The sequence below is a fragment of the Lissotriton vulgaris genome, chromosome 12 (assembly GCF_964263255.1).
Source record: "Lissotriton vulgaris chromosome 12, aLisVul1.2, whole genome shotgun sequence".
In the NCBI taxonomy this organism is placed as follows: domain Eukaryota; kingdom Metazoa; phylum Chordata; class Amphibia; order Caudata; family Salamandridae; genus Lissotriton; species Lissotriton vulgaris.
In genome coordinates this window covers 49163311-49175635 of record NC_141700.1, presented here as the reverse complement: position 1 = coordinate 49175635, position 12325 = coordinate 49163311, and the positions used below count along the sequence as shown (strand labels likewise).

Genomic DNA, 12325 nt, shown 5'->3' with positions numbered 1-12325 from the left:
ACTAAACCCTTTTGGACGAGCACCGCTGGATGTCATCCTCTAGGCACCCCTACTTCACAATGCTGCACACTCGGAAGGAGAAGCAACAGAAGCAGAAGAAGAGTGATGGAGGTAGGCACTTGTCTCAGAAGGAGCCAGTCTCGATGCCACAGTCGTCCAAAAAAAGGATTTCAGAAGGACATGAAAACTGGCAGACACATAGCTCATGAGCGATGCACTCACACAGGCAACGACAGACTGAGCCCCACAGACCCCCACAATCCTACCAAGAAGGGCAGTCACCAACAAACTGGACGCTGGCTGGCACTTAAGGCCATGGAGCCTGCAAGAAGGGCGATTCCAAGTATCTGTTTGAAGCAATGTAAGGTAGGCAATAGTCAGAGGTCAGATGTTCTGAGCTTCATCATGGTAGTAAGCTTCTCCTGACCCTCTGTAAATCAAAAGGCCACAAAGATCGTGCCAGAGGTTCCTCACAATGCTGCCCTCTTCCACGACAGCGTTTTGTGAACATTTCTTATTAAACGGTATGGGGTGCAGAGGTACCTTAGGGACTCAAACAATGACAAAACTTCAGACATGTTCAAGCATTCCACGAATAAAGGAAGCCAGCTCATTGGACAGTTTGTGGTACAAATACGAATATAATCATTCATTCCAGTTGTTTATTTCTTAAACCCATATATTTCCTATGAGGCACGATGCCATTAATTGGATGATACTAAAAACATGCCAAAGCGAAACATTAAGGAGACTCAGTGTCACAGCAGCAATCATCTTATCTTAAGTGTATGCAACACTTAACCTCTGCGCACTGTTGCTACTTGCGGAAAACCGCTACTCTTTTTATAAATACAACAAAACTTATAAAGTTTCAACTGTAAGTATATTTATAACTTGTTTCCACAGCAAATAAACTCTTGTTTTACAATGATAAACACAAAGTATGTTATTACATTTCAACACACAATATATACAATATAACATAAGTAGATGTCGAATCTTTCATTTCTGGTGACTTTTTCTTTGTTATGCCCAATGCATTTCGAGCTCAATGGAGCTCTTCGTCGGGGGCCTGTGAAACTGAATATAATATGCAATTAGTAAATTTATTCAACTCATCGTTATCAACACAACTCCTAAAGTTGTTACAGAGCAAGAATTATATGGTAACATTCCCTTATAAACTACCCTTCACCAACACCACAGTGTATATGAAAAAAATCCCAAAAATACCAAACTCACTGAAGTCGCAATGAACCAGAAATCTCCTCTCCTGAAAGAAAACGAAACACTGAAACTACCTCCACCTAATCTTGCATAATAAAGTCCATAACTCGACAACCAAATCACAAGAACGCTAGCACAATGTCTTACCTTGAACACTCAAAGCACTGTGCTCGAACAAAAATCTCCAACACACCCAGTCGTCCCTCTCCTCCTGTGAATATATACAAAATATCAGCTCTACTCCGGGATCCAATCCCTGAAATACTTATTAGCTCAACCACCAGTATTCCAGAAGCTCACCTTGCTAACGACTCCTGAGTATTCGAACCGTTTCCCTCTCTCGTTCAAACGCTCTCGCTATGGGAACCGCTGACAGCATGGATCAACCACACCCAATTATTTAAAGTGGTGACTAATCTTCGACAATGAAAACGGACTAAAAAACTAACGCCTGTCTACTAAACCACGGGTGCCATATTTAAAGATCAAAAGTAACCCAGTTTACTGAAAAACCAAAGATAAAAACACAACGCGTGTTTCAAAAAATAAAATAAAAAAAATGGAGTGAACATGAACATGTTACCATTCAGTGAAATAATGAATCAGCAATATACAAATGAATATAATTAGATGCAGACATCAATCTCGTGCAGCATTTAAGGTGTAAGAGGAATCATAGAAAACATGATAAATCAATTTTCTCATTAAGACCTTTGGGTTCTTGTGTAACAAGATATTTTATCCAGTGGATTTCTCTTTGGAGGAGGGATCTGGATAGATCAACCCCCTCGTATGTTCTTACTACCTCTAGAATTGAAAACCTGATCTGGGCAATGCTATGATTGTTTTCATTCCAGTGTTTGGCCAAATTACTTTTGATGTTTTTGTTTCTTATTGTACTCTTATGTTCAGAAATCCTTGTTTTGAGTTTCCGTTCTGTTTTTCCTGTGTAAATTTTCCCGCAGGGACACTTTATGTAATAGATTAAATTCTTGGAGTTGCAATCTCCGTTGTATTGTAAAGTCAATTCTTTACCCGTTTGTGGGTGATGTAGCACATTTCCTTCTATCACATTTGAACAATGGACGCAATTTTGGCATTTCCTCATGCCTCTGAGTGTTTCTTCTGTATCTCTTATGGGAGTCCTCAACAGTTCTTTTAGATTTTTTGATCTCTTGTAGGCAAAAATCGGCTTGTTTGTAAAAATCCCATTAAAGTCTACTTCATTCTTCAGAAGATCCCAATGTTTGTGTATGATGGTTTTTAATTTTTGTGATGCAGTGGAGAATTTGGATACAAACACATGTCTGTCCTGCGATTTCTTCGGTTTTTGCATCAAAAGGTTGTCCCTGTTGTAAACTTCTATTCGGTCTCTAGCTTTCTTCAAAACATCATCAGGGTATGCCCTATCTTTGTATCGTTGTTCTTGCAGATTTAGATTATTTTCCAATTCGTCATCATGTGAACAAATTCTTTTAATCCGCATATATTAGGAAACTGGTAAGTTGTTTTTAAGGTTTTGGGGATGATAGGGTTGCATGATCATTCCAGAAATTGTTGGTGTAAATATAATCAGCCTCAAATTTAGCCATAAAAGTATTGGCAAGTTCTGGAATGATCATGCAACCCTTTATAGGAGGTTCATTGACGACATTTTTGTACTGTGGTCTGGTACGAAGCAAAGTTTGGAATCTGAAATTGAAAAACTGAACCAATGCTCAGATCATATAGAATTCACGCATGTGATCAGTGAAACAGAACTACCATTCTTAGATGTTTTGGTTAACATTCAAGATTCTAAGATAAAAACCACAGTACACAGAAAAGACACTGATGTAAACAACTCACTATTCTATCAAAGTTTTCATCCCCAAAACCTTAAAAACAACTTACCAGTTTCCCAATATATGCGGATTAAAAGAATTTGTTCACATGATGACGAATTGGAAAAGAATCTAAATCTGCAAGAACAACGATACAAAGATAGGGGATACCCTGATGATGTTTTGAAGAAAGCTAGAGACCGAATAGAAGTGTACAGCAGGGACAACCTTTTGATGCAAAAACCGAAGAAATCGCAGGACAGACATGTGTTTGTATCCAAATTCTCCACTGCATCACAAAAATTAAAAACCATCATACACAAACATTGGGATCTTCTGAAGAATGAAGTAGACTTTAATGGGATTTTTACAAACAAGCCGATTTTTGCCTACAAGAGATCAAAAAATCTAAAAGAACTGTTGAGGACTCCCATAAAAGATACAGAAGAAACACACAGAGGCATGAGGAAATGCCAAAATTGCGTCCATTGTTCAAATGTGATAGAAGGAAATGTGCTACATCACCCACAAACGGGTAAAGAATTGACTTTACAATACAACGGAGATTGCAACTCCAAGAATTTAATCTATTACATAAAGTGTCCCTGCGGGAAAATTTACACAGGAAAAACAGAACGGAAACTCAAAACAAGGATTTCTGAACATAAGAGTACAATAAGAAACAAAAACATCAAAAGTAATTTGGCCAAACACTGGAATGAAAACAATCATAGCATTGCCCAGATCAGGTTTTCAATTCTAGAGGTAGTAAGAACATACGAGGGGGTTGATCTATCCAGATCCCTCCTCCAAAGAGAAATCCACTGGATAAAATATCTTGTTACACAAGAACCCAAAGGTCTTAATGAGAAAATTGATTTATCATGTTTTCTATGATTCCTCTTACGCCTTAAATGCTGCACGAGATTGATGTCTGCATCTAATTATATTCATTTGTATATCGCTGATTCATTATTTCACTGAATGGTAACATGTTCATGTTCACTCCATTTTTTTATTTTATTTTTTGAAACACGCGTTGTGTTTTTATCTTTTGTTTTTCAGTAAACTGGGTTACTTTTGATCTTTAAATATGGCACCCGTGGTTTAGTAGACATGCGTTAGTTTTTTAGTCCGTTTTCATTGTCGAAGATTAGTCACCACTTTAAATAATTGGGTGTGGTTGATCCATGCTGTCAGCGGTTCCCATAGCGAGAGCGTTTGAACGAGAGAGGGAAACGGTTCGCATACTCAGGAGTCGTTAGCAAGGTGAGCTTCTGGAATACTGGTGGTTGAGCTAATAAGTATTTCAGGGATTGGATCCCGGAGTAGAGATGATATTTTGTATATATTCACAGGAGGAGAGGGACGACTGGGTGTGTTGGAGATTTTTGTTCGAGCACAGTGCTTTGAGTGTTCAAGGTAAGACATTGTGCTAGCGTTCTTGTGATTTGGTTGTCGAGTTATGGACTTTATTATGCAAGATTAGGTGGAGGTAGTTTCAGTGTTTCGTTTTCTTTCAGGAGAGGAGACCTCTGGTTCATTGTGACTTCAGTGAGTTTGGTTTTTTTTTGGATTTTTTTCATATACACTGTGGTGTTGGTGAAGGGTAGTTTATAAGGGAATGTTACCATATAATTCTTGCTCTGTAACAACTTTAGGAGTTGTGTTGATAACGATGAGTTGAATAAATTTACTAATTGCATATTATATTCAGTTTCACAGGCCCCCGACGAAGAGCTCCATTGAGCTCGAAATGCATTGGGCATAACAAAGAAAAAGTCACCAGAAATGAAAGATTCGACATCTACTTATGTTATATTGTATATATTGTGTGTTGAAATGTAATAACATACTTTGTGTTTATCATTGTAAAACAAAAGAGTTTATTTGCTGTGGAAACAAGTTATAAATATACTTACAGTTGAAACTTTATAAGTTTTGTTGTATTTATAAAAAGAGTCGCGGTTTTCCGCAAGTAGCAACAGTGCGCAGAGGTTAAGTGTTGCATACACTTAAGATAAGATTGTTGTAGTCAGGCACGGAACAGGACAGACGTGCTACCTCAGCTGCACGCTTGGTTAAGATTGAATAGACTAAAAAAGAGAGATTACTAGAGCTTAAAAGTAGAGTGCTCCTCCAACCCCAATTCACAGCAGCAATCATGCCATATGTATTCCTGGCAATGGGCCAATGGATCCCGCATTTAATAACCACTGACAAGGTACCCAGGCTTAAATGGAAATGTGCAAGACGAATGTAGCTTTTTGAGAATGTACAGAGTTAAAAGCAAACAGAAGAAAAAAGGTAAATAATTGGGTATTACGCTTGTATACTGTTATGTTATGTTATATTCGTTTTATAGAGCGCACAGCTACTCAAAGTATCCCGGCGCTGCTAACAAGAAAAGCTTGCCACAGAACCAGCTGAAGAATCAGAACGTCAAGAGGAAAAAAGGCATCAGAATAGCAGCGTTTTCAGTTTCTTCTTAAAAACTGCCGGGTCTGAGACCATCCTGAGGGCAAGAGGGTGCTCATTCCAGGCTAAGCCAGCTTTGCGAGTGAAGAAACAGCCGCCCAGCCGGTGGCGTTTGAACCGGGGAGTCTGTATAAGGAATTGGTCAGACGACCGCAATTGTCTGGAGGGCGTGTAGAAGGTAAAGCGCTTCTGAAGGTAGAGTGGGCCCAGCCCATACAAAGCCCGTTGGACAATGGACAACATTTTAAATTTAAAACGAGACTCAACTGGGAGCCAGTGTAGGAGGCGGAGATGGGCCTGCACACTCTGCCTGGAAGAGAGTCCCAGCAGAAGTCTCGCTGCCGCATTTTGGACTACCTGCAACTTCCTAGTAAGATACCCCGGACATCCCACCAGGAGAGCATTAGAATAGTCGAGCCGGGAGAGGATAAGAGCCCGGACAACCGTTTCTTTGGCACCAGCTGGCAGGAGTGGGAGAAATTTTCGCAGCGTTTTGAAGATGCCAAAGCAAGTCCCTGTAAGTTTCTTAACGTGAGTGGCAAAATTAAGGCTCTCCTCAAACCAGACCCCAAGATTCTTTGCCAGACCCTTGTCAGACTGGGGGGGCAGAAAGTCAGATGGCCAGAGGGTGACTCTAAAGTCCGCAGGGAACCGGCCAAACAAGAGCACCTCAGATTTCTCTTCATTGCACTTAAGCTGTGCATTGGACAGCCAGAGAAACACTGAAGAGAGAAACCACTGCATGGTGCTGACCGAGTCCTCACCCCTTTTCCAGGTAAACAGTAACTGCGTGTCATCCCCGTAGGCCATCACCTTAGCCCCCAATGACTCCGCCAGGTAAACCAGGGGAGTCATGTAGATGTTGAACAAAAGAGGGATAAGGTAGGAACCCTGCGGACGCCGGTGGAGACAGGAGTGGGTTCCAAGGCGTACGGGGGCAGCCAGACCTGTTGTGACCTGTCTTCCAGAAAAGATCTGAGCCAACTCCAAGCAGTGCCAACGATGCCAATGGCATTGAGCCGCTCGAGGGGGAGAGAGTGGGGAACCATGTCGAATGCCGCTGAGAGATCCAGCATCACCAGAGCTGCTCTCCAGCCGGCATCCAAACAGTCACAGATAGCTTCCGCCACCTCCAACAGTGCTGACTCCGTGCTATAGGAGGCACGGAACCCCGATTGCGCTGGATGGAGCAAACCCGCCTTCTCCACAAAGTTGGTGAGCTGCGAGGTAACTGCCTTTTCGCAAACCTTGGCCAAACTAGGCAGGAGAGAAATGGGTCGGTAATTGGCCGGGAGGCCCGGATCAAGGGTAGGCTTCTTGAGCAGGGGGAGTAAAAGTGCCTGCTTCCAAGAAAGCGGGACACATGCCTCCCGTAGCAATGGCTAGGTAGTACATTTTCTGTTTGGCTCTGAGCGCCTGTTTGGCGATAGGACTGTAGCTGCTGACCCGCCAAGCACTCTCCAAAACCTTGCAATCATGCTTGAGAGCCTTCAGCTCCGAGGTAAACCAAGGCTTGGAGGGTGTCTCCCTCCCCAGTTTACCGGAACCCGGTGGCGCAAGGGTCGTAACAGCATCGCTAATCCAGCTTGAAAATGAAGTGACATTGTCCTGAAGGGCGCCCAAGAGGGTAGGGCGTGAGGCCGCCAGGTGACCGCCTAGGAGAGCAGCATCCAGCTTCCTGGCTGTGGGGGTGCGATGGCCCTGAGCTAATAAGCGCTGGCGTGGGGCTCGCCATGAAAAAAATATCGGGAAGTGATCAGACCAAGTGATCGGGCAAGGCTTGCCGACTTGCAACGGGAAGTTAGAACAGATAGGATCCAAAATATGACCCCCTTATGGGTCGGATCCGTCACCCTTTGAGAGAGCATTGCCAACTGGAGGTTATCCATAAAGACGGCGGAATCGGTCGACTCCCTAGAGTCGAGATGTAAATTGAGATCCCCCAAGAGGAGATAGTTGGAGAACCTTAAGACTCTGTCCGCAATGGCATCCCCACAAGCATCCAGAAATACGCCCGCTGAGCCCCGTGGGCGGTATATTAAGGAGCTACCCAATGTAAAATGGGAGGAGAGTTATAGGTTCAAATCCAAAGCCTCACAGCCATCCAAAATGGTGGGAGCATCCCACTGAAGAACCCAGTGCTCTCTGTACATAATAGCCAGCCCCCTCCCCCTCTCCCAATTGGGCGGTCGGTCCGATGGATTTTGTAACCCGAGCAGCAACGGGGTTAGAGAATGCGTCCAACCAGGTCTCTGTGATAAATAAGAGGTCTAGATCAATGTCCAGCACCAAATCGGCAATGTCAGCATGATGACGCCTCAAAGATTGCGAATTGATGAGGCAGGCTTTAAAACTTGCCTGATGTAGGGGCTCGACACTCCGAGACACCGAAGGGAGCTGAGTAGAAGGAGAAAATCCACAATCCAGACACGTAGAGACATTCACGAGTCCTGCCGTGTTAGTATGATAGAAAGGGCAGCGCGAGCCTCTAAGGGCTCTCAATGCCGCACTGGAATATTGAATAAGCGAGCCAGTGTGATGGATGGAGTCGAATCCGGCAGCATGGCGTGCCCTGTGCCCTGCCTTGGCAAAGACGGGCTTGCCTTCGGCGCGCCATCGGCGCGCCCGCTGCGCTTGCCCGCTGCGCGTATGGCACAGACACATTTAAATAGGGTATGGCCAGTGCTGGGGAGAGGCGTGCAACAACTGGACCGCTGACCGTGCCAAGCGCGAGCCACGTCTAAAATGGCCGCTACCCGGCCGAAAGTAATGTCCGAAGTGCTGTGGAGCCGAGGCAAGAGGGAGCAAGCCCAGGGCAATGCCGAGCACCGGCAAGTAAATACGGTATTTTAAAAAGCAATGGCCCTTGGGGAAAGCGTAAAAGAAAAATAAAATAGGCAGGCACTCCCCCCCCCCCAAATTCCCTCAAGCACACCGAAATAAAATTAAAATGCAGTAAACAGCTTTAAAATCAGCAGCACTAGCAAAGTGGAAGCTAGCCGGCTGAAGTAACGTCATGTGGGAACCTGATGATGCAGGACACAAATCTGAAGTTTACGGCTGCCAGCATCGATCAAGCAACTCTATTGTGTAGCTCTTAAGTCCAAAGCGCAGGTGACTCAAAGGTAGTTGTCAAGAGCGGAGCTTGCCGAAAGCATGTGGCTTTGTCAATATTTCTCTGCACTGCAGATCAAGGGAACCATCACATATCACAGAAGGACAAGTATTCATTTCCCCTGAAGGAGAGAGTTTCCATGCATCAAAAAAGGAGGACCATTTAGGAAGCATCTGTAAAGATAGTCCAACTAAAAGAAAAAGATGCTCAAAAAGTCTCTCTGCTGATAGTATCCCACTGAACACAGCGTACAAACATAGGGAAGAAACAAATGCGTATGGTTTTCCAAAAGCCTTAAAGCTGCTTTGCGGGACACCTACATTGTTTTCAGACAAGTCGATGCAGACCATACATTTATTTCAAAATAGCTTTTACCGAAATCAACTGGAGTACATGTGCCAGCAATATAATATATGAAAAGTAAAGGGTCGGGTGTTACTTGTATGTATGTCAAGTGGAGAATAGTAAAAATAAAACCACCAGCTCCTCCATTGCTACCCAGTAGCAAGCTCCATGGTCACTTGTAAGTCTAGTTTGCTGTCTTCATACATGGTTTTGTTGCTTTTTGCTTCTGGCTCACAATTAAGGCATTCAAAACAGCAATTGTGTGAAGGGGATTATGTCGGATTACCTTCCTGAGCTACAGGCAGCATCATGGCCCACAGTCTAGAAAGACACAATGCGAAAAATATGGTTGGGCTGCCACAATGGGGCTACCAAGACAGACTAAGATGCTTTGACTTGTTGAAGATGCACTGTAAAAACCTTAGAGAAACCCTTGTGAAATATTACAACGTTCCCTACAGCGCCATGAACCCTAGTGTTTCATGATGAGTAAGTGAGAACTTGGAATGGAGTTGACCAGAAAAGATGGGAGGGGGGATTAAATAAATCAAGAGCATGGCTTTACTAGAGAAACAATCCTAAATCTTCACTGATGAGTTTTTCAGCCCTCTGGACCACCAAGTGTTGATGCCATGCAGATGGTCTTCATAGGTCATCAGCCTTCTCTTAAGCTGTGAAGGACATATGGTCTGCTTGTTGGCGATGTTACTCATAAAGGTAAAGCCACGAGGAGGATATTCTATCTAGCGATAGAGGACTTGTTGGCTGGTCGCACCTATCATCCCCAAGTCGTCTCTCCCTGGACCAGCCACCTCTTGGAGGCTTAGGAGGGGAGGCTGGAGAAATCTATTGAGAGCTGCAATGAATTTCCTACTAGTGTCTACACTGACTATGTGAAGATTCATATATAAATTCACTTACTAGTGAAGGCAGCACATCCACCTCAATGTGAGTATTATTTGCCATACTAAAGCTGTGAAGCGTGCTGTTTACTATCTGCCTACCTGCGCTTACAGGACTTTTCCCTTGCGTGTTTCCACATCTGCAACTATTCCATCACTTTTTTGTATACTTTAGTCTAATGCTATAAGTGGGATGGGTATGCCCAGAATTGGGTCCCGGGCACACTGAGCCACTGGAACGAAGCTACACCTGATAAGCCCAAAACAAAAAGGTAAAATCGCTCTTAGGCTGCACGTGTTCTGGCAGTTTTGGCTGGACTGTTCATACTGGTGTGAAGTCAAAACTGATTTGCATGCAGCAAAGTCCAAACTGACGTTACATGGTTTGCAAAATAAGAATGTACTGGGATATGGCCCAGAGTAACTACCAATGGTTGGGAGTAATTCAAGTATTCCATCCATCCATCACTTTTTTGCATACTTCCTTAAGCGGGACGGGTGGTATGAGCAGACGTGGGTCCCATGCACACTGTCACTGGAACCAAGCTGTACCTGGCTGATGAGTCCTAACTACGGCGAAACCGGTCCTGGGTTGCTTGTGTTTCAGTTCAGGGAAGACCTGCCTGGCAGTTCTCACTGGACTGCTCCTATTGGAGCAGGGTCAAGATTGATTTGCAATTGGCTGAGCTCAAACTGAAGTGGCATGGGTGTGCAGAATATCAACAGGCTGGGATAAGGCCCAGAGCAATTACCACTAGCTGAGATCAATTCATGCATTTCATCCATCACTTTTCGGATACTCAGAGGAGTAGCTATTTTGGGGAAGTGCTATTCTGGAGTCGCTTTTCCAGTCAGCGTTATTTCAGTAGCCATTTTGAGATTAACTGGTTTTACTGTGAGCTTGTTTTCAGAGGGCGGTTCATAGTTTAAGGCTGGGGGGGTGAGCAAAACAAGGGAAAGTCTCTAGATCAAGCAGAGGTGCCAACCATTAAAGAAACATAAGTGAATCATCAAAGTGCGAAGACCAAGAGGATTTTAAAATAGGTCAAAGGGAGTGCAATTCACTTCTTGGCCCTAGCAGACTGAAGCACTGCAAGGCTTTTGATAAACCAGTCCATTTCAAAATGACAACACGCTGGAAGTAAAGTCTGTGCACTTAAAAACCGCACATCAACATTAAGGTGTACTGCACACATCCCCATGAATAAAACGAAATCACCAAATAGTCAGTCATAGTGCAAGAGTTACTTATGTTAATGAGTTTGTAAGATCATCCTGATCAGATGTAAAATATAGAACGCTCAACATCGGTGTCTGTAACCAGGAAGATTCCAACAAGATCACCTTTAAAGCAGGCGCTGCTCCTCCATGTGGGCAGAGGAGCGTCAAACTGTTTCTTGCAGTGTGAGAAGCAGAAACATAAAATGGTATTATTAATAAAATGTTATGTTTCTGCTTCGCGCAGTGCGAGAAAGCAGAAGTGTTTGGTTGTTTGGGGGTGCGGGTCTACTCTAGTGCAGGGGAGGAGTGGCTTACCCACTCTGAGTGCGCTGAATGTTTGGTCGACCAAACCAGTCATATTCCGTCTGCATCAGCCTACATGGAGAAAATTGGCCTCCCCATCGACACCAGTGTGGTCGGTGTCCCAGCCAATCACAACGCTGATTGGCAGGGGGGAGGGAGGCTACCTGCTTCCTGTCAGGAGCAGAGAAGCAGTGAGACGCCAGAACGGCCAGCTGGCTAAGCTAAGTTAATTGTTTTAAAGTTAAAATGAAACACCCCCCCCCCCCTCACGCCAGTGAGTTATGCCGGCCGAGACTGCTCTAAAGGAAGGCTTAGTAGGGTAAACTATACAACAGAAAACAAGAAAGGACAATACTACTGTGAAAGAACCACCTGACAAGTGTTTGCCAATCAATAGCGTTCGAAAGAAAGCACAAACTCACAACAAGCAAAACTCATTTCACGACTGGTTATAAAAATGTTATGAATAAAGGCATCTCAAATTCACATAAAAAGAAAAAAATAAGCTACCTGTACTCACCTTCTCCAGCTGGTATCCGGTGGAGGAGACAGGTAAACAGTACCATAGGGACAGCTATCGACGTGATATGTTGATTTAAGGAAAATGACTGAAGCCTGGAAGATCCTGACAATCAAACTGATGCAAATTCATTTTGACCAATGAACTAATTTTGCAGGAAATCAAATGAATCTTTAAAAAGAACATCCTACATCATATTGCTTCTCATAATCATGATTAATGGTTAAAGAATTATTTGGGCCATGCATACATTTCTAAATTACAAAATGAGCAGATATTCGCATCGAGGGACTCTGTGTAGGGACAGGCCAGGACTCTGATTGCTACGCCTATGTAGCCTCTCGAAAACCCTATGGATTGCTTTCACCTCCAGTTATTCCACCAATCTAAA

At 43.7% G+C, this 12325-nt stretch overlaps 1 protein-coding gene across 4 annotated transcripts in view; it reads right to left on the bottom strand.

The window, feature by feature from the left end:
* Positions 1 to 12325, bottom strand: part of CRTC1 (CREB regulated transcription coactivator 1) — a 364358-nt gene that overhangs the window by 114350 nt on the left and 237683 nt on the right. For all 4 annotated transcript variants that reach the window (XM_086947032.1, XM_086947030.1, XM_086947029.1 and 1 more), the window contains exon 4: positions 11935 to 11996. In XM_086947032.1, the coding sequence (XP_086803158.1) occupies positions 11935 to 11996 (62 nt within the window). The remainder of the gene's footprint in view (positions 1 to 11934; positions 11997 to 12325) is intronic.